Source organism: Mus caroli, unplaced genomic scaffold (assembly GCF_978045245.1).
Source record: "Mus caroli unplaced genomic scaffold, Mus_caroli_1 scaffold_6, whole genome shotgun sequence".
Taxonomy (NCBI): domain Eukaryota; kingdom Metazoa; phylum Chordata; class Mammalia; order Rodentia; family Muridae; genus Mus; species Mus caroli.
In genome coordinates this window covers 3,741,652-3,763,951 of record NW_028227261.1, presented here as the reverse complement: position 1 = coordinate 3,763,951, position 22,300 = coordinate 3,741,652, and the positions used below count along the sequence as shown (strand labels likewise).

General features: G+C 56.2%; 1 protein-coding gene across 2 annotated transcripts in view; it reads left to right on the top strand.

The window, feature by feature from the left end:
- Positions 1-21,803, top strand: part of Nphp4 (nephrocystin 4) — an 85,032-nt gene extending 63,229 nt beyond the window's left edge. The window contains exons 17-31 of one of the 2 annotated variants that reach the window (XM_029476427.2): positions 3,811-3,971; positions 6,622-6,802; positions 11,238-11,363; positions 12,455-12,571; positions 14,134-14,339; positions 15,088-15,314; positions 15,759-15,945; positions 16,542-16,625; positions 17,958-18,114; positions 18,329-18,414; positions 18,938-19,023; positions 19,810-19,981; positions 20,217-20,396; positions 20,656-20,799; positions 21,275-21,803. In XM_029476427.2, coding sequence (XP_029332287.1) covers positions 3,811-3,971; positions 6,622-6,802; positions 11,238-11,363; positions 12,455-12,571; positions 14,134-14,339; positions 15,088-15,314; positions 15,759-15,945; positions 16,542-16,625; positions 17,958-18,114; positions 18,329-18,414; positions 18,938-19,023; positions 19,810-19,981; positions 20,217-20,396; positions 20,656-20,799; positions 21,275-21,415 — 2,255 coding nt within the window. In that variant the 3' untranslated portion in view covers positions 21,416-21,803. The remainder of the gene's footprint in view (positions 1-3,810; positions 3,972-6,621; positions 6,803-11,237; positions 11,364-12,454; positions 12,572-14,133; positions 14,340-15,087; positions 15,315-15,758; positions 15,946-16,541; positions 16,626-17,957; positions 18,115-18,328; positions 18,415-18,937; positions 19,024-19,809; positions 19,982-20,216; positions 20,397-20,655; positions 20,800-21,274) is intronic. The other variant, XM_021159368.3, reaches the window with a different exon arrangement.
- Positions 21,804-22,300: the final 497 nt, after the last annotated feature.

Sequence of the window (22,300 nt, the reverse complement as noted above, 5' to 3'; positions counted from 1 at the left end):
GCATTCAGTCCAGTGGGAACATGGCCCTCAGGCACAGGGGAGGAGTGAGCACGCTCTGAAATGCAGCCTAGAGATGATGTCACAGAGCTTGCAGGGAATAAGAACCGAGACAGCGACAGGTGGCTGTGAAGGAGCCCTAGTTTCCGTTATATTTGTATACTAACCTGAAAATTCCTAAACAAACAAACAAACAAACAAACAAAAAACCCAAAAAACTTCGCTGCTCTCTGGCGCTAATGCTGCTAGGTTGGAAACCTGCCATCAACCCCCCCCAACCCCCTTAAACTTTCTGAACTGATTTAAAAAACTAAGACATGCCACTCGTGACGAGTCAGTAAATAAACCAAACTAGAAGCGGCTAGTTATTTGAAAGGGAACAGCAACTAATGCCACATGCGAAGACTCAACGAGACAGAAGTTAACTGGTGTGCAGGCTGCCACCTGTGCTGGGAGAGAAGAGAGCCTTGGGACAGAAGCATGGGTTCCGGGCAGGGGACACAGGACAAACGTGACACAAGCTAGGAGGAGGTCTCAGCTGGGTGGTCCCCTGTTTCTTTCCAGAGTCAGAAAGTACAGATCAAAACATCTCTTCTCTCTCTGTTTATTTATAACAAAGCAGTTATGGGAACATTTCACCCCGAGAACCAGCTCTGAGAATACCTCTGGCTTCCACCCCTGAAGCTTACACTGCCATGGCAGAAGGCATCCGCTGTAACAGCAGCCCGACGCCCTGTGGCCAAGGGCAGCCTTCCTGCTTGCCTGAGCCCTCTGGACTCTAGCTTCTGCTCCCTCTCCGCCCGCCCCCCAGCAGGCCTGGATTGAGGTGGTCAGGACAGCCCCGCCCCTCTCTCCCTTACCCTACTGCCCCTGTCCTCAGGAGCAAGAGCAGAGAAGCCAAGCAGGTCGCTGCACACAGAGGCTCCAGGCCAGAGGAGGGCAGCACTGGGCAGTTCTGGGTTTTCTCAGATCTATGGCCTCCACTCTTAAGTTTCCAGCCAGCCTGGGACGTGACACACTTCAAGCAGCTGGCAACCGAGATGCCACCTCCAGCAGAGTCACCTCTCAGAACTGACAGAGGGATAAGGACATTTCAGAACACAACGAAGACAATGCTGCAGACCAAAGCAACCCAGGGCAGCAACCCAGGGCTACGAAGCCAGCACTGCACACGACACTTAGGAATGGAGCGCACAGAGGAAGCGAGACAGTCCCAACTGAGACAGCACAGGGAGAGTCAGTCTCACGCACTGGAGTCCACGCGTCCTGACAGAAAACCATCAAAGCCCGGGTGTGAACAGAAAGGACCACGCAGAGGACCATCCAGCAGACTGTAGGAACCAGCAAATTCACCACATACAAACTGTCATCGCGAGCAAGAAGGAACAAACCAGGACGTGCACACTGCCAGATGTCAACGTAAAAAGGAGGAGAGCACACACCGTCCCAAAAGACACACCGGCAGGAGCGCAGGGTGGGGTGCCCAGACACCGGCAGGAGCGCAGGGTGGAGTGCCCAGACACCGGCAGGAGCGCAGGGTGGAGTGCCCAGATAACCCCACCGAACCACAGTCAGCTGATTTCACTTATTAATAAAACACGCAATAAATTCACTCTCTGATTGAAAGATGCAGATAACGTGATCAGAATTAAAAGCAACGTGACCCGGCTCCAGACACCCAGGGCTGGCAGTTGAAGGGTCTACGCTGTCTGTCAAGGAAGTGGAAGCCCAGGGGGACCCCATGCGGTCAGTCTGATGTCTAACGAAGTGGACATCAAGCCACGATCGGAAGAAAAAAACTTCCACACACGAGTCAAGAAGATGCGAGAAAGTTGTAAATATGCACGCACCTGGCTCTGTGTCACCCCACACAAACGCTAACGGAGGTACAAAGTCAGGCAGGCAAGAGCAGGCAACTCTAGCAGCATAGATCCAACACCCAGGTCATCCAGACTAGAAATTAACAAGCCCCAGGGTTAAACTATGTCACAGGCATTTACAGACTGAACACACAGTCTTCCCAGCAGCCCATGAAACTTAGTGTAAAACTCGCCACATGCTTGGTCCTAAAACCGGCTCTACTGTAGAGCAACTAAAAATAAAAAAGAGAAAACCAGTCAGTGTATATGTGTGTGAGCGTGCGTGTGCCATGTGCATGCAGTGCCTGTGGAGGCCAGAAGAGGGCAACGGATTCCCTGTACCTGAAGTCATAGGCCATTAGGAGGAACCATGCCAGTGCCAGGAACCAAACCTGGGTCCTCTGCAAGTCGGTGCTGCCCCTGTCCTCTGAGCCGCTGTCTCCATCCCCTCTCTTTGCTATGTTTGGTCATTAATTTCCTTCCCCATTTTCTCGCCTTGCCTAATTCATTTTTCTTAGATCTTCTGATTTTGTAGACGTACGACGGTGTGCAGAGCTATGCTTTTTTCTGTGTCTCATTCACTGAGAAGCTGTGCTTTCTAGAAACCCCTTTCCTCTTCCTCCTCCTCCTCCTCCTCGTCTTCATCCTCCCCCTCTTTGTCCTTTTTCCTCTTCCTCCTACATGGGATCTCAGGTAGCCAGGCTAACCTTGGACTCACTATATAGCCCAGGCTGGCCTTGAACTCCTGATCCTCCTGTTTCCACCTCCCCAGTGCTGGTATGACAGGCGTGTGAGGTGTGTGCCATCAAGTCCGGCTTTTCTAGAAGACCTTGTGTTCCCTTCCATAGTTACTTAGGACTGAGCTGTGAATTTTCTTTGATTAATTTTTTTTTAATGAATTCTAGTTTATGGCATTGTATTCAGAGAGCTGGACTTGTTTTTTTCTACTCTCTGTGATGTATTTAAGTTTTCTTTGTTTTCCTGGTGTACTCAGTTCGTGTTCTAGGGTGCACAGCTTGGTGCTTCTCTGCAGAGGCCTACAGGGTAGGTGTCCTCCCTTTGTTGTGGGAGGTTAGATCTGCCCTTGAATAGAACGTGGGTAACACTTTCTGTTGTGTGTCCCCCGCTCCCCCCCACCCCGAGTGAGGTAGCAGAGAGGATGTCATGGAGGGAAGGAGTGCCCTCTGAGGAACTGCATGCAACCCTCCTCTGTGGAGGTGAGGGCTCCGCCCATCGTGGCTTCGTGGATGCCATTGGCACTGTTGACAGTAGAAAGAGGAAACGCTGCTTTGAGGGTCCCTCGGCATTGCTGCTACATGCGCTTTAACTAACGGTGATCTCACTGCCAGCTTTGTCTGTTCAGAATTAATGATCGTGTCTCCCCAGGAAGATGAAGGCAGAGGCCGCAGTGTAGCTACCATGTCAGTAAGCCTGGGGTAGGTGCAACCTTAGAGAGGGGCCTGGGATTTCTCTGGGCCAGTGTCCTGCACTAGGAGCTCAGCAGTGACATGCTAAAACATCGTTGAGTGTGTGTGTGTGTGTGTGCGCGTGCATTCATTTGCGTGTGCACACACACACATGTGATCCAGCCTTGACAGCACATGTGGACTGGTCTCTTCCTTAAGTTCTGTGTATAGAATAATAAACTCCTTGGCGAGCCTCGAGGGACGCTCTCCCCATCCATCACCCTCCATTTTACAAGGACTCGGTGGAATCCATAAGTCTTATTTTGGGAGCTTATTGTGCACACTGGAAAGAAGTACAGTCTCCCGAACGCGACTCCTCGCTTTGTTAATTTGGGTACTTCATGATGCTTTTGATTAATGTGTTTATTAACTGTCATTGTGACGGAAGCAGAAATTAGTAATCATGACCAGGGCAGAAATATCTCCTCATGTAAGGATGATAAATGGCCCTAATTACCTGCGGACTCAGCCCAGGCTCCTCTGCGCAGGCTCCCCCGGCCTCCAGCTGAGGTACATGGTGGATCCCGAGTTCCTGAAGCCAGGAGAGCAGCGCTGGTTCGCCCACTACCTGGCTGCTCAGACGCTGCAGGTCGACGTCTGGGATGGAGACTCCTTGCTCCTCATTGGGTCTGCTGGCGTCCAGATGAAGGTAGCCACCCTGAGGGATGGGCTCCGCGGCGGTGTGGGACAAGTCACTATTCAGCCTGTTGGGTAGGGACACTGCCCAGTACCGGGTTGTACCCTGTTCCCTAGCGACAAACAGGACAGTGTTCCCTGCCCTCTGAGGGGACAGTCTTTCCCACGGAGGCTGGATTCTACAGCCATGTGTTTTTAGTGAGCTTCTCTCCCACACTGTCCTGCCAGGCCACACCACTTCTGTCTCTTCCAAAGTGATGCAATCTATCGGATGTCTAAGGGCAGGTACTGGTCACCTGTCGTCTGAGGTGGCTGGAGCTGGCCCGTCAGAGGGGAGAATGACTGAGGTATGGGAAGATGGCTGGTTTCTGTTGGCAGTCATGATTTTCTCTTGCCTTCCCTATTCTGAGAGTCAAACCCAGGACGGCGAGCATGCCGGGCAGGCGCTGCTGCTGAGCTACCCCCAAGCATCTGACTCGTGTGCTGTGATTTTAGTTAGAATCTTCTGCACGTGTGTCCCCGCCCTCTCCCCTGCTGATGCTCAGGCCTCTCACTCTTTCCCGGGCTTTCTCCTCCAGTCTTTCTGTGTTGTGATGTGAACCCAGGGTATCAGCAGCAGATCACCATTAAGACCCTAGGCTGGCCTCTGCCCTGTGTAATCATAGTGGTTGCTGGTTGGGGTCTCTCCTAGATCCCAGCCACACCGCCTCCCAGGCTCCCTGCCTGAGACCCATGGATTCCAACTGCCACCCGCTCCGCTTCTGTGTGCCTGACCCCAGCCCCTCCCTCATTCCCGCCCGACTCTCTTAACCCATCCAGTCTCCACTGTTGCCTCTGCTGTGCACCTTGGCTTGAGTGTCCTCTGTGAGGATGGGGTTCCTTGGCTAGGGATGGTATGTAGATGCAGGAGGCAGGCTCTGCAGTAGAGCGCATCCAGGAAGGATGCAAGGGACTTGGCAAGGCAGCATGGTGGGGAGTACTGCCCGGCCCCAACCACACATTACCTCACTGTCTCTATCTCTGTGGGAATTCCTCGGTGCGCATCTGTGTGTCTGTGTATATGTGTGTGCGTGTGTGTGCGTGTGTGTGTGTGTGTGTGTGTGTGTGTGTGTGTGTGTGTGTGTGTGACTCTGTGTGTGTGTGTCTGTCTGTGTGTGCTGCAGGTACCCTTAGAGACCAGAAGAGGGCAGTGGATCCCTGAAGCTACTGTTACAGACAGCTCTGCTGTGAGCTGCCAGGGGTGCTGGGAACTGAATTCATGTCCTCTGGAAGAGCAGTAAATGCTCTCAGCTGCTGAGTCGCCGCCTCTCTAGCTCTTCTACTTACATTTTAAAATTAAAAGGCAAAGAAGACTCCAAGTTGGGTCCAAGGACTCCTCCTGTGGCTGGAGCCGGTGAGCCCCGTGCTTCTTTCAAGGAAAGGAGAAAAAAAAGTTCACAGCCACACCCATAACCACCAGCAAGGGGTTCTGTTTCTACCCTAATGCTCACGCCCTCTGCCTCCATGTTCCCTGATGTCACATCCCAGGTGGCAGAGTGAGGGCTTCAGATGCACAGGGCAGCTGGGCCCAGCAAGGCCCGCTCCTCCTGAGAGGAGCCAGATCCTTCCCTCTGGAGACATTCTCTTTGCAACCAGCCCTCCGTCATAACAGGCACCCGACCCCTCGTTCTGTTCCCATCTCCTTGCCTCCTAGAAATGGGATGTTTCTCCCACATTTCTGGGTCGTTCCCTGAAGGCCTCATCCCGTTTTCTGGCACCAGGGCTCTTGACCACGGGTATATGTGTACTTGTGATGGGCTATCAGTCGCCCTTGGGCCGGCAGCCTCCCAAGTCTTCACTCCCGGGGAAGGTGCTCTCGTGGCTGTAGGAAGAGTCAGGGGTTGCAGAAGCTTTGACCTCAGTCTGGTTCCCTCGTCCTGCCGGGTAGGGGGAAAGCTCCGGGGCACGGAGTTGATGAGGTCCAACCTGGCCTGGAGCCTGCGATTCCATCACTAGTCCCCCCAGCCTGGCCTGGGCTCAGGCAGAAGCCTGGGATTGACAGCTGGAGAGACTTGCTCAAGAGAGTCCCCCCGTTGGGCTGTCCCCGGGGGCCTTCGTGCAGTCTCTGCTCACCTGCCTCACCTGGCACAAGGACTTCATGCTGCCTCAGCCCGGGTCCAGAGGTCCCCAGATCCTACACCTGCTCTGGCCCCTCCTTCAGCCACACCGAAACCTGCAGTTCTGTCCTCATGGGCTCTGCTGTGCACCCTGGCCTGGCTCCCTCCTGGGGCTCATCATCATTCTGAAAGGCTGCTTAAATCCAGAGAGCGGCTTGGCCAACCCCTACCTTATTCTGTCATCCGTGTTTCTTCCCACTGGAGGCCAGCTCCTGCCAGGTAGCTGCTGGGCCCTTGGTGCACCACAGTGCCACCCAGTGTTTATTCTGGGGTCAGACTGGATGGGCTTTGTTAAAGCTGATGTTTCTGAGAAACTGGCCTCTTGCCTCATCTCCCCTTCAGTGTGGCAGGTGACAGCTCTGTCCCTGATGCCCTTCATGGACCTGCCCTTCTCCTCTTCCAGCGCCTCTCTGGGTGGGTTCGGAGCTGCCCTAACCCTCAGCAGTCTGCAGGAGGTGTCCGTGGTTAGACCCCAGTTGCTCAGCACTGCCTGTCTTCTCCCCGTAGCACCTCCTCCGTCAAGGGCGGCCAGCTGTTCAGGTCTCACATGAACTGGAGGTCGTGGCCACTGAATACGAACAGGAAATGATGGCCGTGAGCGGCGATGTGGCTGGCTTCGGCAGCGTCAAGCCCATCGGAGTCCACACGGTAGTGAAGGGCCGCCTGCACCTGACCTTGGCCAACGTGGGTAAGAGCCTGGCAGCTTCACCTTGCCTGCCTGGTTTTGTGCCATTTCTCTAGCACCCATCTCCCCAGCCGGAGCATGAGGGGAGCACTGCCGTGGACACCCCACACTTTGTAGGAAACCAACACGGTTAGGGTGAGCATGGTCACCCTGACCTCAGCCACTGTCCAGACAGGAGCTTGGAATCACCCTTCTCCTCAGGCCTGTCCATGAATCTTCCCCTGGCCACCCTCAAACAGGGTGGGTACGTGGCCAGAAGGGCTCTCATTTGGAGTCCCTGCCCCAGCGCTGCCCATCAGGAGAGAGCTGTCTTGAGTTCTCTGTGTGTCTTGGGAATAGCAGAGGGAAGAAAACATTTCTTTTGAGTACAGTGGCATTGTGTCAAGGTAGTCCAGCAGAGGGACCGACCAGAGCCGGTTCCCATTATTGCCCATATTGGGCCCAGTGAGGGCAGGCATTTGGGACTGGCTCTGGGTGGTCCCACCGGCTGCTCTCTGGACAGAAGAGTCAGGGGTTAGGCCAGGCACCTGTCCTGGAGAGGTGGGCCAGTAGAGGACTCTCTAGGGCTAGCAAAATGCTCACAGGTCCTCACTTGAGGGTATTCCAGAAGCTGGGCGATTTTCCTGGTAAAATTGAAAGCATAAGACCCGTACTGGGAGGCGGTTGTGAGGATGGGACGGAGATTTCTGTCTATTAGGGATTTTTCCATTCCTCAAAACCCAGCCTCCTTTTAAGTCCAGGAGCCCCACAGGCCACATCCAGCGGGTGCTGAAGCCCGGGCTTACGGGGCGGGGTGGCAGTGGCAGAGGAGCAGACGCACAGCTCATTAAGTCTGGTTGGAGGCTTCCGCCTGCTTGTTTACAAATGTAAATCCAAGGCGGCCTGGAAAACAGGCAATATGGAAACAGCAAAACTCAATTAGGTTCCGGAGAAATAAACGAGGCTCCCATGAGGAGGGGGACGCTGCTCCTGCTCCAGAGCCCTCGAGACTCCGGGGAGCCGCAGGCAGGATGCGCCCAGCTCCCGCCCTGCGGGGGCCTTTTTATATTTAATTCACCGGTGCACACAGATGTGTAGTGACTCCAGGTTTGAAAATCTTATCTTGGAAGAAAGATGGGCCCCGTTACGTGTTATCTTAAGCTGTCATTTTCGTACTTTGCCTGCATGAGGGAGATAAGGCAGTGGGGACCAGCGCCCGAGGTAGCCAGCACAAGGGACGCTGGTGCGTGCTGCCAGTGAAGGTCAGAGTGCTACGGCATGTCGGTGGGGACCCTGCATCTTAGGTATGAGAAATGTTATGGCCTTCATTTCTTTATAAGACCAGTAATTCCACTCGGCGGAGCAGCCATGTTTCAGCAAACGGGAGGCTGGCTGCGGAGGCCTTCAGTGTGACAGACACAAAAGCTGTCTCCTCAGCCTGCCTGCTGCACCCGGCAGCCTCATTCACAGTGGGTCAGTCACATGGGATAACACACTGGCTCCCTCTTGCTGGCTCACTGGCCCCTCTGTGGTTTCTCCTCCCAGACCCGTGGGCCTCCTTTGCTAATTTTCTCCCATGCTGCCTTTTGTCCTTCGGGGATTGAATGGCCCTGAGGGCAGCCGGTTGTCACGCTGGTGAAGTAGGTGGGTGGAGGAGAGGTCAGCTGGGAGCCCTTTGGTGGAAACCTTGTTGAAAGGCAGGCCGCAGGGCAGATGGCCCTTGGGCCAGGTGCCCATGTCCCTGGGACCCATGACGGCAGAGCTCAGGTTTTAGAGAGCGTCCCTGGTGATGTGTTCGTGCTGTGGTGTGGGACAGACACCTAGTGGTGGCACGCTCTGCTTCCACTCACCCTGTGGAGTCACCTTGGGAGCCCCGTGTGCTTAGAGGGTAGTCCTACCCCTGCTGTGGACGAGCTGGGGCCTCCAGCACCACCTTCTGTCCCCATGTGGCACCTTAGCATGGCAGATTGTACCCAGCAAGGCCTTCCCCCCCCCCCCCCCGAGTTGTTTCTGAAAGCACAGAGGAGGTGTGTTCATAGCACATAGTTTGTTTCTGTCATCGACAAACAGACCCTGTGGGTGTATGGATGATGCCAGAGGAGATAGCACTAGGGCTGACAGACCCCCCCGAGTTGTTTCTGAAAGCACAGAGGAGGTGTGTTCATAGCACATAGTTTGTTTCTGTCATCGACAAACAGACCCTGTGGGTGTATGGATGATGCCAGAGGAGATAGCACTAGGGCTGACAGACCCCCCTGTCCCCGGGGTGGCCGTGTGTCCAGTTCCCCTGACTGCCGCAGCAATGGTCAGCACCCACCCTCCTGTGATCCTGAGATCTAAGAGCCATGCCCACCTACCTACCCATGCCGTGTGGTAGGTATGTGAGCATGGGTATGTGGTCACAGTTGACCTTGAAGTGTCCTCCCTAGTCTGTCTCTTGGAGCAGTTGTATGTGTGTGTGGTACCATAGGCCAGTGTTCACCTTGGTGGGCAGTGGCTAGAACAAAGGCCTCATCTGAGATACGGGGACCCGAGGGCCACCAGGTGATGGTAGTCAAGAAAGCCAGGGGAAATCCTTAACTTCCTCCCAGCATGGGCAAGTCCCCTGCCAACACAGTGTGTGCCCACTGCCAAGTGACAGGCGTGCTCTATCTTGGAGTGATTCCCTGAGATGTGACAGAACTTGCTAAGACCCTACAGTCCACACGCTGCAGCCCTCCGCATTGGATTCACGTGGGAAGGAGCAAGGCTGAGGAGCCTCGGTCAGCTCTGAGTGTGTGGGATGGGGTGTGCGTACAGACAGCAGCAGAGCTGGTGGAAGCCGAGGCTGAGTGTCTGTGGGGATGTGGCAGGGCACCTGAGGGAATGACACCCGAGGCTATCATTCTATTACTAGCCACCAAGCCAATGCCAGGGCCGGCGCTGAGGCAAGACAAGGGCCCGCTCCCAGGACACCTGCTGGGAAGAGATCTTGGGGACCTGTCAGCCCTGCCCTCTGGTACCCAGGAGGACTGAAGCTAGCACTGGACACAGAATCGAGCCCTGTGGGTAGATGTCTCTGGCTGGGAGCAGGCAGGCAGCTTGGCTCCACATTTGTCTGCCCAGCAGGCTCCTGAATCACATCCAGGAAGGTGCTGAGTGGGGATTCTGCCTCTGGCTTCTGCAGCAGTGAGAGTGACTGGGCCCCAGTGGTTTTGAGGAAAGGCTCTGTCCCGCAGGAGAGGCAACCAGGCAGCCAACGGAACACCAAAGACCATTTAAAAATGGCAGGCGCATGAGTTTTCTGGTGGAAGAAGCCTTGCTTAGGTTCTCTGCTAGGGAACCGTTGTCCTCTGGACTCAGCGGCTCCCTGAAAGTGCCGAGTCAGCATTTCTCTGCTGCACGGACTCCTCCCCCTCTCTAGTCTTTCCGGAGGGGATGGTCTGTGTGGCCCTGACACATCTGCTCACCAGCTGTAGTTCAGAGTCAGAGATCTAGGCTGCTGTCCTCTGAGTCTGGGGCCACCTGTTCTCAACTACTTCTAGACCAGCTAGACCCGATGGAGGATGGAAACCCAGTCCACCTCCGCCCACAGCCATTCAGGAGAGCGTGGGTCAGATAGAAGGTGTGGCTCACCTGGAGGGCTGCCGGTGCTCAGGTGCATCCAGAGAGAGGGGGCTGTCCCTGGGGGCAGGAGCATCCTCTCCCCACCCCTGGGTCAGATGGACAGGGGAACATCAGAAAGGCAGATAGCCTGCGAAGGGGTTCCTGCTGAAGGCGACCGGGGCACCATGCCAGCGTCTGCTCCACCCTGCCCTGCTGAGGTTGGTAGATGCACAGCACAGGTGTGCTTTGGAGGTGGAGCCTGGGATGTGTGATTCCTTAGCTGCTCTCTGCCTCACCCTAAGTGAGCGATCCCTGTGGAGCTGTGGGTCTGTGCTCAGAGAGTGCGCCTGTGGGCAGATGCTGCTGCTCAGGGCCCTGACCGCTTTCAGCATCTCAGAGTGTCACCTTGATCTGCTGCTAGGCAGCACAGCGAAGTCTTCTCTGGGGACCTGTGTGCTCTGAGGCCCCTGTACTGCAGAGGTCTCCATACATACTCCCCCTCTGCCACTGGGTAAGCTTGCACATGGAGACTCCGGCCCTACAGCCTCAGCCCTCCCAAGCAGAGGTTAGAGATGGTGGCTTTCTGCAAAGTTGCCTGGAGGCCAGAAGTAGGAACAGTGTGTGATCAAATGGAGACCCCTCCCGGGCAGGTGGATCCAGGCCTGGAGGAGACAAGAGTGCAGAGACCGCCCAAATGCCCACAGTCCCCCTCAGGATACATCTGGCACTCAAAAGCAGGCACCAGGGCATGCTAGTGGGTCCAAGTGTGGTAGAGGCATCTGCAGGCCGAGCTCTGTATGGGAGAGCTGATATGATCTACCATGTTGTATCAGCCCACGCTGGGCCCTGTCTTACAAGGGTGCTTTTCACTTAGGTCACGCTTGTGAGCCGAGAGCAAGAGGTTCCAACTTGTTGCCGCCATCCAGGTCTCGGGTCATCTCAAATGATGGAGCCAGCTTCTTCTCTGGGGGAAGCCTCCTCATACCCGGAGGCCCCAAGCGTGAGTTGAGACTCTGGCCCTGTGCTGGGTGGTAGTGGGGTGGGGGATTCAATGAGGTAGAAGCCTGTGCATGCTTGTGTGTCTGCGTGCATGTGTGTGTGTGTGTGTGTGGTGGTGGGGGGACGACAGAGGTTAGTGTTGAATGTCTATAGCTTTCCACCCTATTTTTGAGATGGGGTCTCTCACTGAGCCCAGAGCCCCCCAGCTGGCTAAGCCTGCCCAGCCAGTGAGTGGTGAGATCCTGGAATCCTCTCGTCTCCACCTCCTGTTCTGGCATCACAGGCGTATGCTTGCCACACCCGCCTCCTGACTTGCATGCTCAGGCCCTTGTATGCAGTGAACGTCTTACCCACTGCACGGCCCTGACACTGATTCTCAGAAGCAAACTGGAAACTTCTCACTGGTTCCCCAGCCGTTTATGGAGCTAGAAATAGGAGACTGGAGTCAGGACAGGAAGGAAAGCCTAGGGTTGGGGAGAATACTGTCTGTGCAGCTCTCTGGGGAGAATACTGTCCGTGCATATCTCTGGGGAGAATATTGTCCATGCAGGTCTCTGGGGAGAATATTGTCCATGCAGCTCTCTGGGGAGAATACTGTCCGTGCAGATCTCTGGGGAGAATATTGTCCATGCAGGTCTCTGGGGAAAATACTGTCTGTGCAGCTCTCTGGGGAGAATACTGTCCGTGCAGGTCTCTGGGGAGAATACTGTCCGTGCAGGTCTCTGGGGAGAATACTGTCCGTGCAGATCTCTGGGGAGAATACTGTCCATGCAGGTCTCTGGGGAGAATACTGTCCATGCAGATCTCTGGGGAGAATATTGTCCGTGCAGGTCTCTGGGGAGAATACTGTCCATGCAGGTCTCTGGGGAGAATACTGTCCATGCAGGTCTCTGGGGAGAATACTGTCCATGCAGGTCTCTGGGGAGAATACTGTCCATGCAGGTCTCTGGGGAGAATACTGTCTGTGCAGCTCTCTGGGGCCTTTCTGTTCCCTTACCCATGAAGCCCATGGGCCTGAAGGTCGGAGCTGCTGTGACTTGAAGGGAAAGGTGGGGCGTGTTCTCTGATTGGCTCTTCCCTCGGATGTTGCAGATAGACTCCCAGAGCTTGCTTATGTGGGTGGCCCCAGCTCTGCCTGCTGTGCCCTGGAGCCGTGGCCTGGGGCCTGTGTCCTGAGAAGAGGATGCCAGAACCCTGGCTCAGAATTGGGTGAATCCTCTAGACTCTATGTCATAAGCCCCTGGGGATCTTACCCACCCTGACACTACAGACGGAACCGTACTTTCTTCCACAAAGAGAGGCTGTGGGCTCAGCAGGTGCTAAGAGGGACCCATGAGCTGTGTGTGTCCAGTCTGCTCTAGGCCAGCCCCTTGTGGTCATATTCAGTGAGCTAAGGCCAGGGAGGGTACATAATGATGCTGAGACTTAGGGTGGGGTACGAGGTTGGGGTCACTGTGCTTCGTTCTCCTTTAGCCCCCCTGACCAGCACAGGAAACTGTCACAGGTGAAGCCCATTGAGAGGAGAGCCCTGCAGTCAGGGGCCATGCAGCCTCTGAGATGGGCAGTCCAAACAGCGGTCCCTGCAAGAGCCTGTGTCCCCTGGGGTGAAGTTCTGCATAAGACATTAGGCACAACCTTGAGAAGCCCCAGGTCCTTCTTGTGTTCCGGGAAGTGTGGCCCCACAGACCCCTCCAGAGCCTCATTTCTGGTTGCTTTGGGGTCAGGGGAGGCATCCATGTGGTGTGGCTGCCCCCCCCCCCCACATGCTGTTTCTCCTGAGCCACAGCCATAGACTGTTCAGACTGGGCTCCAGCTCGGCTTCCTTCCGCACACACGTGCTCTGACATATAAAGTGCTCACCCAGGCGGCCACTTAAGATGTCTAAGCCAACTTGTAGCATCAAAAGACCAGTTAAATGGATTTAAAATAGAATGGTGATGAGAAGCCTGGAAACAGACAACTGTGTAGTGAGAAGCCTGGAAACAGACAACTGTGCCTCATGCCATGCCAAACACTGAGCAGGAGGCCAGCTCTGTGTGTGGTGACAGATGGAGCTGAGTCTCGGGAAGCTCCCACAGTATTGGTTGATGAAGGAACTGTCACCTGGAAGGAGAACCCAGGCCTCTAGGAAGCATCCTCCTTCCACCCACCCCAGTGGTGTGGCCACTGGTGGTCTTATCACTGGGCGCAATTCCACTGGCACCAATCGCCCAGGGTCCTCATGGGAAGGAGGCACAGGTGGTGTTTACTCTACTGGCTGCTGACTGTGGCCAGTTCAGCTCCTGCTCATCAGAGTCCAAGATTTGATCCTTTGGCCACAGGAGGTTGCCAGGGGCGTAGGCAGCCAAGGGCAGCTGAGAACAGTACTGGAACCAGGTCGGCTCTAAGAACCTGGGGACTGTGCTCCCGCCCACGGGCAGGGCTGAGGATCCCATGAAGATGCACCTGAAAGGCAGGCCTCTGCCGCAGTGATCCCAGCCCCATCCCGACATACCTGAGACCACAGTACAAGAGAGGATGTGGTCTTGCAAGTACAAACCCAAGCATCTGGCTCTTATCTTAGAAAACCATCTACTGGTGTTAGCTAAGGATTACAGTCAGAGGTCCTCAGGCGAGAAGGGGCTGTGAGAGGGGAGCTGTTGCGAGGGGCCAGACCGGAGTCTGCATCTTTATCATAGAATGACACAGAGCAGATCCGCCGTGGGGCCGGCCAGTGGCTTAGCTGGAATGCCATGGAGCCACCCTGACAACTCCTCTGGCCTTTTCTGTAGGAAAGCGTGTGGTACAGGCCCAGAAGCTGGCTGATGTGGACAGCGAGCTGGCCGCCATGCTGCTGACACACACTCGAGCTGGCCAGGGGCCCCAGGCTGCAGGCCAGGAGGCAGACGCTGTGCACAAGCGGAAGCTGGAGAGGATGCGGCTGGTGCGCCTGCAGGAGGCTGGAGGGGACTCTGACAGTCGCAGGATCAGCTTGCTGGTGAGGGGCCTCCTCAGACCCTGCTGTCCCTCTCTGCGGTCCGCTCACCTCCCTCTTAACACCCCATTTGCAGGAGAGGAGAGACTTGGACTAGTGGGTCAACAGGGGAAATTTTCCACTTGTAATTCTTAGGAGAGCTTTAGCTCAAAGGCCTCCCATACTCAGAGGCCCGAGCTCCTGTGTTGTTACTTCAAATGAGTTTAAGGCCAAAGTCCTTTTAGGCGCCAGCCTGCCCCCTCTGCCATCTCAGCCTCCTTAGCCTTGGATCCAAGGGACTCAGGGTACAGCTGCCCCCTGGGGACTCCCTAAGACAGGGGTCAGTAAGTCCTGCAGACTAGCTTCATGTTCTAGTGCAAGCTGGAGAACAGGTCAGTGTTGTAGCCCACTGCATTGCTGGGTGTGGTGTGAGGCAGGGGGGCACGAGGCAGGGGCTCGCTGAGGCTGGTTGTCAGGTGTAGGCCCAGCCCCAGGTCAGTGGGATGCTGAGCTGGCCCACCCCACCGGGCTTACACCTCCTCTTGTGGACTCTGGTCCCAGACAGGCTCACAGCACCATGTGTGCGGGGGACCAGCTGGACAGTGTGGTTCTTTCTTATGTCACTGTTCCCATGGGATGTCACGGTTCCCACTCCTCCTCTGCTATGCCTGATGTCTTTCCCTGGTGGCTAAAGGGGTCTCTTAGGAGCATGTGGGATCTTCCAGCGAGCTGGGACATGGTGTTCATCAGATGTGGCCCTCACGTTTGACAGGCCCAACACAGCGTCCGTGCACAGCACTCACGGGACTTGCAGGTCATTGATGCCTACCGGGAACGTACCAAGGCCGAGAGCATCGCCGGAGTGCTAAGCCAGGCCATCACCACCCACCACACGCTGTACGCTACACTGGGCACCGCTGAGTTCTTCGAGTTTGCACTTAAAAACCCACACAACACTCAGCACACGGTGGCCATCGAGATCGACAGCCCTGAGCTCAGGTAAGGGCTGCCACCTGGCCAGCTGTGTGTGTGTGTGTGTATGTATGTGTGTGTGTGTGTGTGTGTGTGTGTGAGAGAGAGAGAGAGAGAGAGACCCAGCCAGCTGTGAGTGGGGGTGTGTGAGACCCAGCCAGCTGTATGTGTGTGTGTGTGTGTGTGTGTGTGAGAGAGAGAGAGAGAGAGAGAGAGAGAGAGAGACCCAGCCAGCTGTGAGTGGGGGTGTGTGAGACCCAGCCAGCTGTGTGTGTGTGTGTGTGTGTGTGAGAGAGAGAGAGAGAGAGAGAGAGAGAGAGAGAGAGAGAGAGACCCAGCTAGCTGTGAGTTGGGGTGTGCATGCTCTGGGCTGATGTGCTTCTGCCACGGAGACCAGGTTGGCTGGCCTCTGCCCCCTCATCTGAGGGTCTCCGGGCGGTGGACAGTTCTAACACTGTCCCTGTCCCCCAGTATCATCCTGGACAGCCAGGAATGGAGGTACTTCAAGGAGGCCACCGGCCTGCACACGCCCCTGGAGGAGGATATGTTCCACCTGCGTGGGAGCCTGGCACCCCAGCTCTACCTGCGACCCCGGGAGACTGCCCACATCCCCCTCAAGTTCCAGAGCTTCTCCGTGGGCCCACTTGCTCCGACACAGGTGTGATGTGAGACCCAGATACAGCAGGGGGGCTCTGTCCAGCGCTGTCCAGGTGGCAAAGGGGAAGAATGTCTCTCTGCATTTGCATATCCCTATTCCCTCTGTCTGTGCCAGGGGTAGGGGGGCAGAATAGCTCTGACTGGTACCTGCTCCACGTGCTTGCCCTCCTCACCAGGGCTGTGCACGGCCGTCTGGATCCTTGTCTTTCTGGTGGGTGTCGGGGGAGACCGTGCCTGCCGCCATCCCTGTGGTTGGCTGACCCCTTCCCCTGCAGCACGGGCTCCTCTGCACAGAGGCAGCAGGGAAGGCATAGGTCAGTCATATATGAGTGAGGGGGAGGGACACACTGAAGCTCTGACCTCTTCAGCAGTTGGTCCTGCAGAGTCACAGTTCCAGCTGGCTCCGTGGACAGGCCACAGGGCAGTGGTTGGGTCTGGTGGGCATGGCTGTAGGCAGCATCAGGCTGCAAGAGCCCCACTAGAGCACAGTGATGCTCTGGAGCTGGTAGCCCTGGCTGGCCCAAGTTCTGCTGTCAGCTGATTCTCAACCAATTAGCCTTGACTCCCCTCCCCCTTGTGCCGCTCCGTGTCTCACAGGCCCCTGCTGAGGTGATCACAGAGAAGGACGCAGAGTCTGGACCCCTTTGGAAGTGCAGCGCCATGCCTACGAAACACGCCAAGGTAGCGGGGCTCAAGATGTCCTGCATTTTCAGTCTTGGCGCAAGTCAAGGCTCTGAGTACTCCAAGCCAAGCATGCGGTGTTTGCTGCTAGACCTTCGCCTCCTGACTCTGCATCCCCTCTCCCTTCCTGGGTGGAATCTGGACTGGGCCTGGGATACCCAAGACCTTGGCCTCCAGAGACTTGGTAGTTTCTGAAACTCTCCCAGCAGCCAGGAGCTTTGTCTCTGGCTCTGTTTAGCCTTCTTTAGCCTCGGCTCTCATCCCTCTTCCCACATCCACCATTCCTCCTTGTCCCTGCTGGGACCACTGCTCAGCTGCCCCTCATTGCTATGGCTACCATCATAGTTATCACTGCTCAGGAAGCAGCTGTTGCTGCTGGTGACCCTGCTGCCATGGTAGGAGCCTGTCCCAAGGCCATCTGTCTGTCTGTGGCCCTCGAGGCAGCCGACCGTGCCGCTGCTTGCACAGCTCGTCCTGCCAGACTCTCGCCTCGGCCTCTTCAGCTGCAAGTAGGTGGCTGGTCGGCCACTTCCTCCTCCTCGGCTGCTCAGCCGCCTCCTCGCCTCCTCGGCTCTTCCCACTCGCTCTAGCAGGCAAGGGAAGCCCTTCATTTGGCCTTGTGCCCCAGTAGCGGGGAAGGCAGGACCGGGTGTCTCCAGCCTGCTGTAGGTTAGCTTTGAAACGGCAGAACATTTACAGGAATCCAGATTCAAACTAAGATCAGGTGCATTTTTGGAAAGATCTCACTTCCCACCTGCCTCTCTCCTTAGTGTGTCGTGTGTGCCACGTGTGTGGTGTACGCCTGTGTCTGTGCGCGTCTGTACCGTGTGCGTCTGTCTGCAATGACAAAGCCACCCGTTATGCCACCTATATAGCTGAGTGGTTTTGTAAGTTCTACTTTGACAGAGGGAAGTTCCTGTTCCTAGCCCTCTCTGGTTTAGACAGTGCCTCCTTTTCCCTGGGGGAAACGTGCTCTGTCCCTAAGCATAGTACCTGCAACCCGGAGCGGTTAAGGGCGAGTCCCCTCAGCAGTGATCCCTCACACACATCCCAGCCCGTGGATATGAGACTGGAGTAGTTCTTGGCGCTGGGTGGTGAGCTGGCTCTCTGGGGTTTTAGGAGTGTGCCCGGCATAAGGTCAGGGGCTGGCATGTCTAGAGTGTACCCCAAGCTAGGTGCTGTCCTGGGTCCGGCCTGCCAAAGCCCTCAGCTGTGCACTTATAGAGGCATTTCTGACAATGTCTTTGCTTTTCATCTCACTTTGTGGGTGCCGGTAAGACCCTCGGGCCATCCAGAGGGACCCAGGAGGCCACCGTGTGTCCATGTCCACAGGTCCTTTTCCGGGTGGAGACTGGCCAGCTCATTGCTGTGCTCTGCCTGACCGTGGAGCCCCAGCCCCACGTGGTGGACCAGGTTTTCCGCTTCTACCACCCAGAGCTCACCTTCCTGAAGAAGGCCATCCGCCTACCTCCCTGGCACACGCTTCCAGGTAGGTCTCATGGCGGCATTGAGGTGCAGGTCTCTCCCCCTCAGGCATGAGGGTGTATGGGGCTGGTGGCATTGATTCTTTGCTTGCGCTTGGCCATGCCCTCTCACTGGCAACCTGACAAGAGGCCGAGGAGTGTGCTGGGTCAGGGTGGCAGCGTCTGCATCCCCGGTCACCCGTTTTGGTGTGTGTGCACTCTGGGTTTCTCCATTTCCAGGTGCTCCTGTGGGGATGCCTGGCGAGGAACCCCCAGTCCATGTTCGATGCAGTGACCCGAATGTCATCTGTGAGGCCCAGAACGTGGTATGCCATCAGCATCGTTAGCCCCACCTTGAGCTGATCCTTGGGGGAGCCCCTCCCATCTTCCCTGCATGCCCGCATCCTCCCTTTGGGCTCAAGCTGGGGTCTGTCTGTATGCAGGGCGGGAGGGCTGTCCTCACATCCTGAGGGGGCTTTGTGGAGGAGCTTGCGAGTCCTCTGCTAGCAGAGCCGTTTGTTCCCGAGTCTCTCAGCCTGAGTTTTGAGAAAAGGCCCAAGGAGGAGAAAAGGAAGCCGAGCCTGGTAATTTGAGGCACTTACTAATTGCCATTGTGCAGAGGCTGAGGGCACTAATTGTATTATGACTGCTTAGGAAGTTAGATGGAGTCTGTGGAATGTAATTATTGAAATCAATATAAGATCAAGAAGCTGTGATCTTCTCGAGCAGAGAGGAAAACAGTGAAGACTCGTGTGGGAAGGGGCTGCGCACACCTGCCTGGCCTCACCCAGCAGACTCCCATGGGTGGGTGGGTGGGAATCAACAGGTGCCTCCTGCTGTGCTCGGCAGGGCCCCGGTGAGCCGAGAGATGTGTTCCTTAAGGTGGCCAGTGGTCCAAGCCCGGAGATCAAAGACTTCTTTGTTGTCATCTATGCGTAAGCACAAACCCTGGGAAGAGAGGAAGTGGCAGTCCGGGCTGGGTGTCAAGGGACCTGTCACTCCCCAGTGTCATGGTCCCCAGTGTCCTGGTGCTCTGTGAGGAAAGTGCTGGCTCAGGCCAGGCTCTGAGGCCGACAGGGCCTTGCTGATAGCATGTTCTTTCCCAGAACATCACAGTAGCCCAGAGAGATGGCCATGATGAATACCTTCCAAGGAAGGGATGGTACAGCTTTCTGGCCCTGAGCCAGCCCAAGACGTCCCTCACCACTCTGTCCCTCAGAGGATTTGCACTGAACCCCAAGAGCAGCTGGGGCTCAGCCCTGCTGTCCGTGGCCCGAAGCTGGTGAAGCCACGCCTTGACCTCTCACCCAGTTTCAGTTGGAGCCCACTGGGAGTTCTTTAAAACTGGGGCAGCCTAGAAATGCCTCCTGCAGGGCTTCTGACAGTGGGGGCTGTGGAATCAGCTGTATTCAGGGGTGAGGGAATATGTACCATGCGCACACACACTATATAAACGTCTCTCAGTGATTCGTCATAGCAGCCAGTGTACACGTGTTACCATGTCCCATTTTACGATGTTGCCATGAGATGTCAGGCTTTGGGTTCCGGCCTGTGGGCCCCACCACAGCCCCTGCTCAAGAGAGTCCAGGCTAGCACAGGGTAGTCCTGTACATAGGGTTCCTGTCCGTTCCCGCTGGTCTCTGCAGCTCTGCCTGTGGCCGTGTGGCTCCTGACCGTCCTCCTGGAGTCCTCCCTGGTAAGTCTGTCCCTGTCCTCTGCAGGGATCGCTGGCTGGCGGTGCCCGTGCAGACATGGCAGGTCTGCCTCCACTCCCTGCAGCGTGTGGATGTTTCCTGTGTCGCAGGACAGCTGACCCGTCTGTCCCTCGTCCTGCGGGGGACACAGACCGTTAGGAAAGTGAGAGCTTTCACCTCCCACCCCCAGGAGCTGAAGGTACGGCCCTTCTCGGAGGTGGCCACAGTAGCTGGTGGAGATTTGCACAGCTCCTCCCCGATGAACAACCTGTAATGAAAACTGCTTTTCTCTGAGTGGGGTGTTAAGGATGAGGGACCAGTATGTACCCTAAAGGTTTTTGGGATTAGTAAAAGGTGACCGTGGGGAACTGCATCACCACAGGGAGTGGGTGGGGAGGGGAGGCTGTGCCCTGACCTCTCCCTTGTCCTTCAAGACAGACCCTGCCGGTGTCTTTGTGTTGCCACCTCACGGGGTACAGGACCTGCATGTGGGTGTGAGGCCAAGGAGGGCTGGCAGCCGCTTTGTCCATCTCAACCTAGTGGACATAGACTACCATCAGCTGGTTGCGTCATGGCTTGTGTGCCTCTCCTGCCGCCAGCCACTCATCTCCAAGGTCTGTAGGCGTTGGGGCCAGGTTGGGGGCAAAGGCATTATAGAACCTCTGCTGTGTCTCATGAGAGCCGGCATCACCTGGCCTTGGGACCCAGCGAACTAGATCCAGTGCTCTGTGTGGGGCTGAGTGGCATGACTCTGAAAGGCTGGTCTGTCCTCTCTTGGTGGATATCCTAGGATCTGAGGCCAAGAGCAGCTGCGCTGGGGAAGTACTCAGGTCCAACCAGCTGCACTGTGTCTCTGTCCCACCTTTGCCCCAGGCCTTCGAGATCACCATGGCAGCAGGGGATGGGAAGGGCACCAACAAGCGCATCACCTACACCAACCCCTATCCCTCTCGGAGGACCTACCGCCTGCACAGTGACCGCCCCGAGCTGTTGCGCTTCAAGGAGGACTCCTTCCAGGTGCTGCCCTGTGGGCTGGGGGTGTGGCGGGAGGTAGTGCTTAGGATCCCAGCTGGCAGGCTCTGGAAAGTTGGGGTCACTTAGGCCCTCTGGGAACTGCTTCAGACGGCAGGTGACACCCTTCTGCCCTCCAGTGGAAGACCCTGACCTCCAGTGTCACCACAGGCAGGTGGATTTCCTCTGAGAAAACGAGACTCAACTGGGAGGGTGGCAGGAGCGTGGGACTGTTAGTGGGCTGAGGGACCCCTACATGCCTTTGCAGAGTAGTGCCTGAGAGAGGGGCGCCGCCGGCTCTCCACACAGCCCTGAGTAAGCACAGCAGCAGCCTTGGCCCGCACGGGCTGCCTGGCCCTCGTGGCCACCATCAGTCCTGGGTGTGCCCTAGGTGGAGTGTCTCGCCCACGTGGTGACCTGCCTGTCTCAGCTCTAGAAGAGCGGAAGCCGAGGAGGCGCTGACCCTCCTGCGCTCTTACAGGTGGCGGGAGGAGAGACCTACACCATCGGCCTGCGGTTCCTGCCAAGCGGCAGCGCCGGGCAGGAGGAGATCCTGATCTACATCAACGACCACGAGGACAAGAATGAGGAGACATTCTGTGTGAAGGTCCTCTACCAGTGAGGGGACCGCTGTGAGGCCAGTGCCCCTCCCTGCAGACATCCGTCGCTGTGACTCCAGGTGTGGCCTGCATGGCCTGTGAGCTGGCTGAGTGCAGAGAGACAAAGGTGTCCCTGGGTATACCATGGTATACCTCCGAGAGTGATCCTCCACTCGAGAGTGAGTGAATGTCACCTCCAGCTCACTCTGCCTGTGACACGCACAAGGCTGTGTTACACCCCTCGACTCTCAGGCTGTGACTGTCCAGAACAAACTGTTTTATAAATGGTTTCCAATGACAAAATTATGTTTTTTACTAGATTTTTAAAAATGAACATAATATATTTTAATTTGCCATGTATTTATTATACTGGGATTCTTTTGTATCTTTTTTTTTAAGTTATTGAATGAAGCACCACATTTCTGCCGTAGTGTCTCTTCTGATGTTTTTCTGGGGGGTTCCTCCTGCTGGAGTGATGGGGTGTGGGGCCTGCAGCTCCCAGTCCTGCCTGGGGGAGGGGGCGGTATCCTCTGTCCTCCTGCTGCAATGTCACACCAGAGGCCAGAGCTGTGGCTCTCTCATGCTGGGAGAGGAGGAGGCAGGTGCTTCCTGTGCCACCATCTGCCAAGGCCCACTCCTCGCCCCCTGGCTCCACCCCTCTGCTCCTACCCCAGCTCGCCCCGCATTGCCCCTCAGGCCCAGCGGATACCCATTCCACAGGGAACCCTGTTTTCTGGCCAATGGGCCACAGTGTTCACTCTGCAGATGCTTGTAAGTTGTCTCCACCACAGAGGCTCCCAGAGTCCTGAGAAGCCCTGTGCCATTTCCCTGAAGCCCAGCTGGCCCAGTAATAGCCCTTGGCATGCCCACACTGAGGCTGAAGCTGCAGTTTCCAGTCTGACCACAGG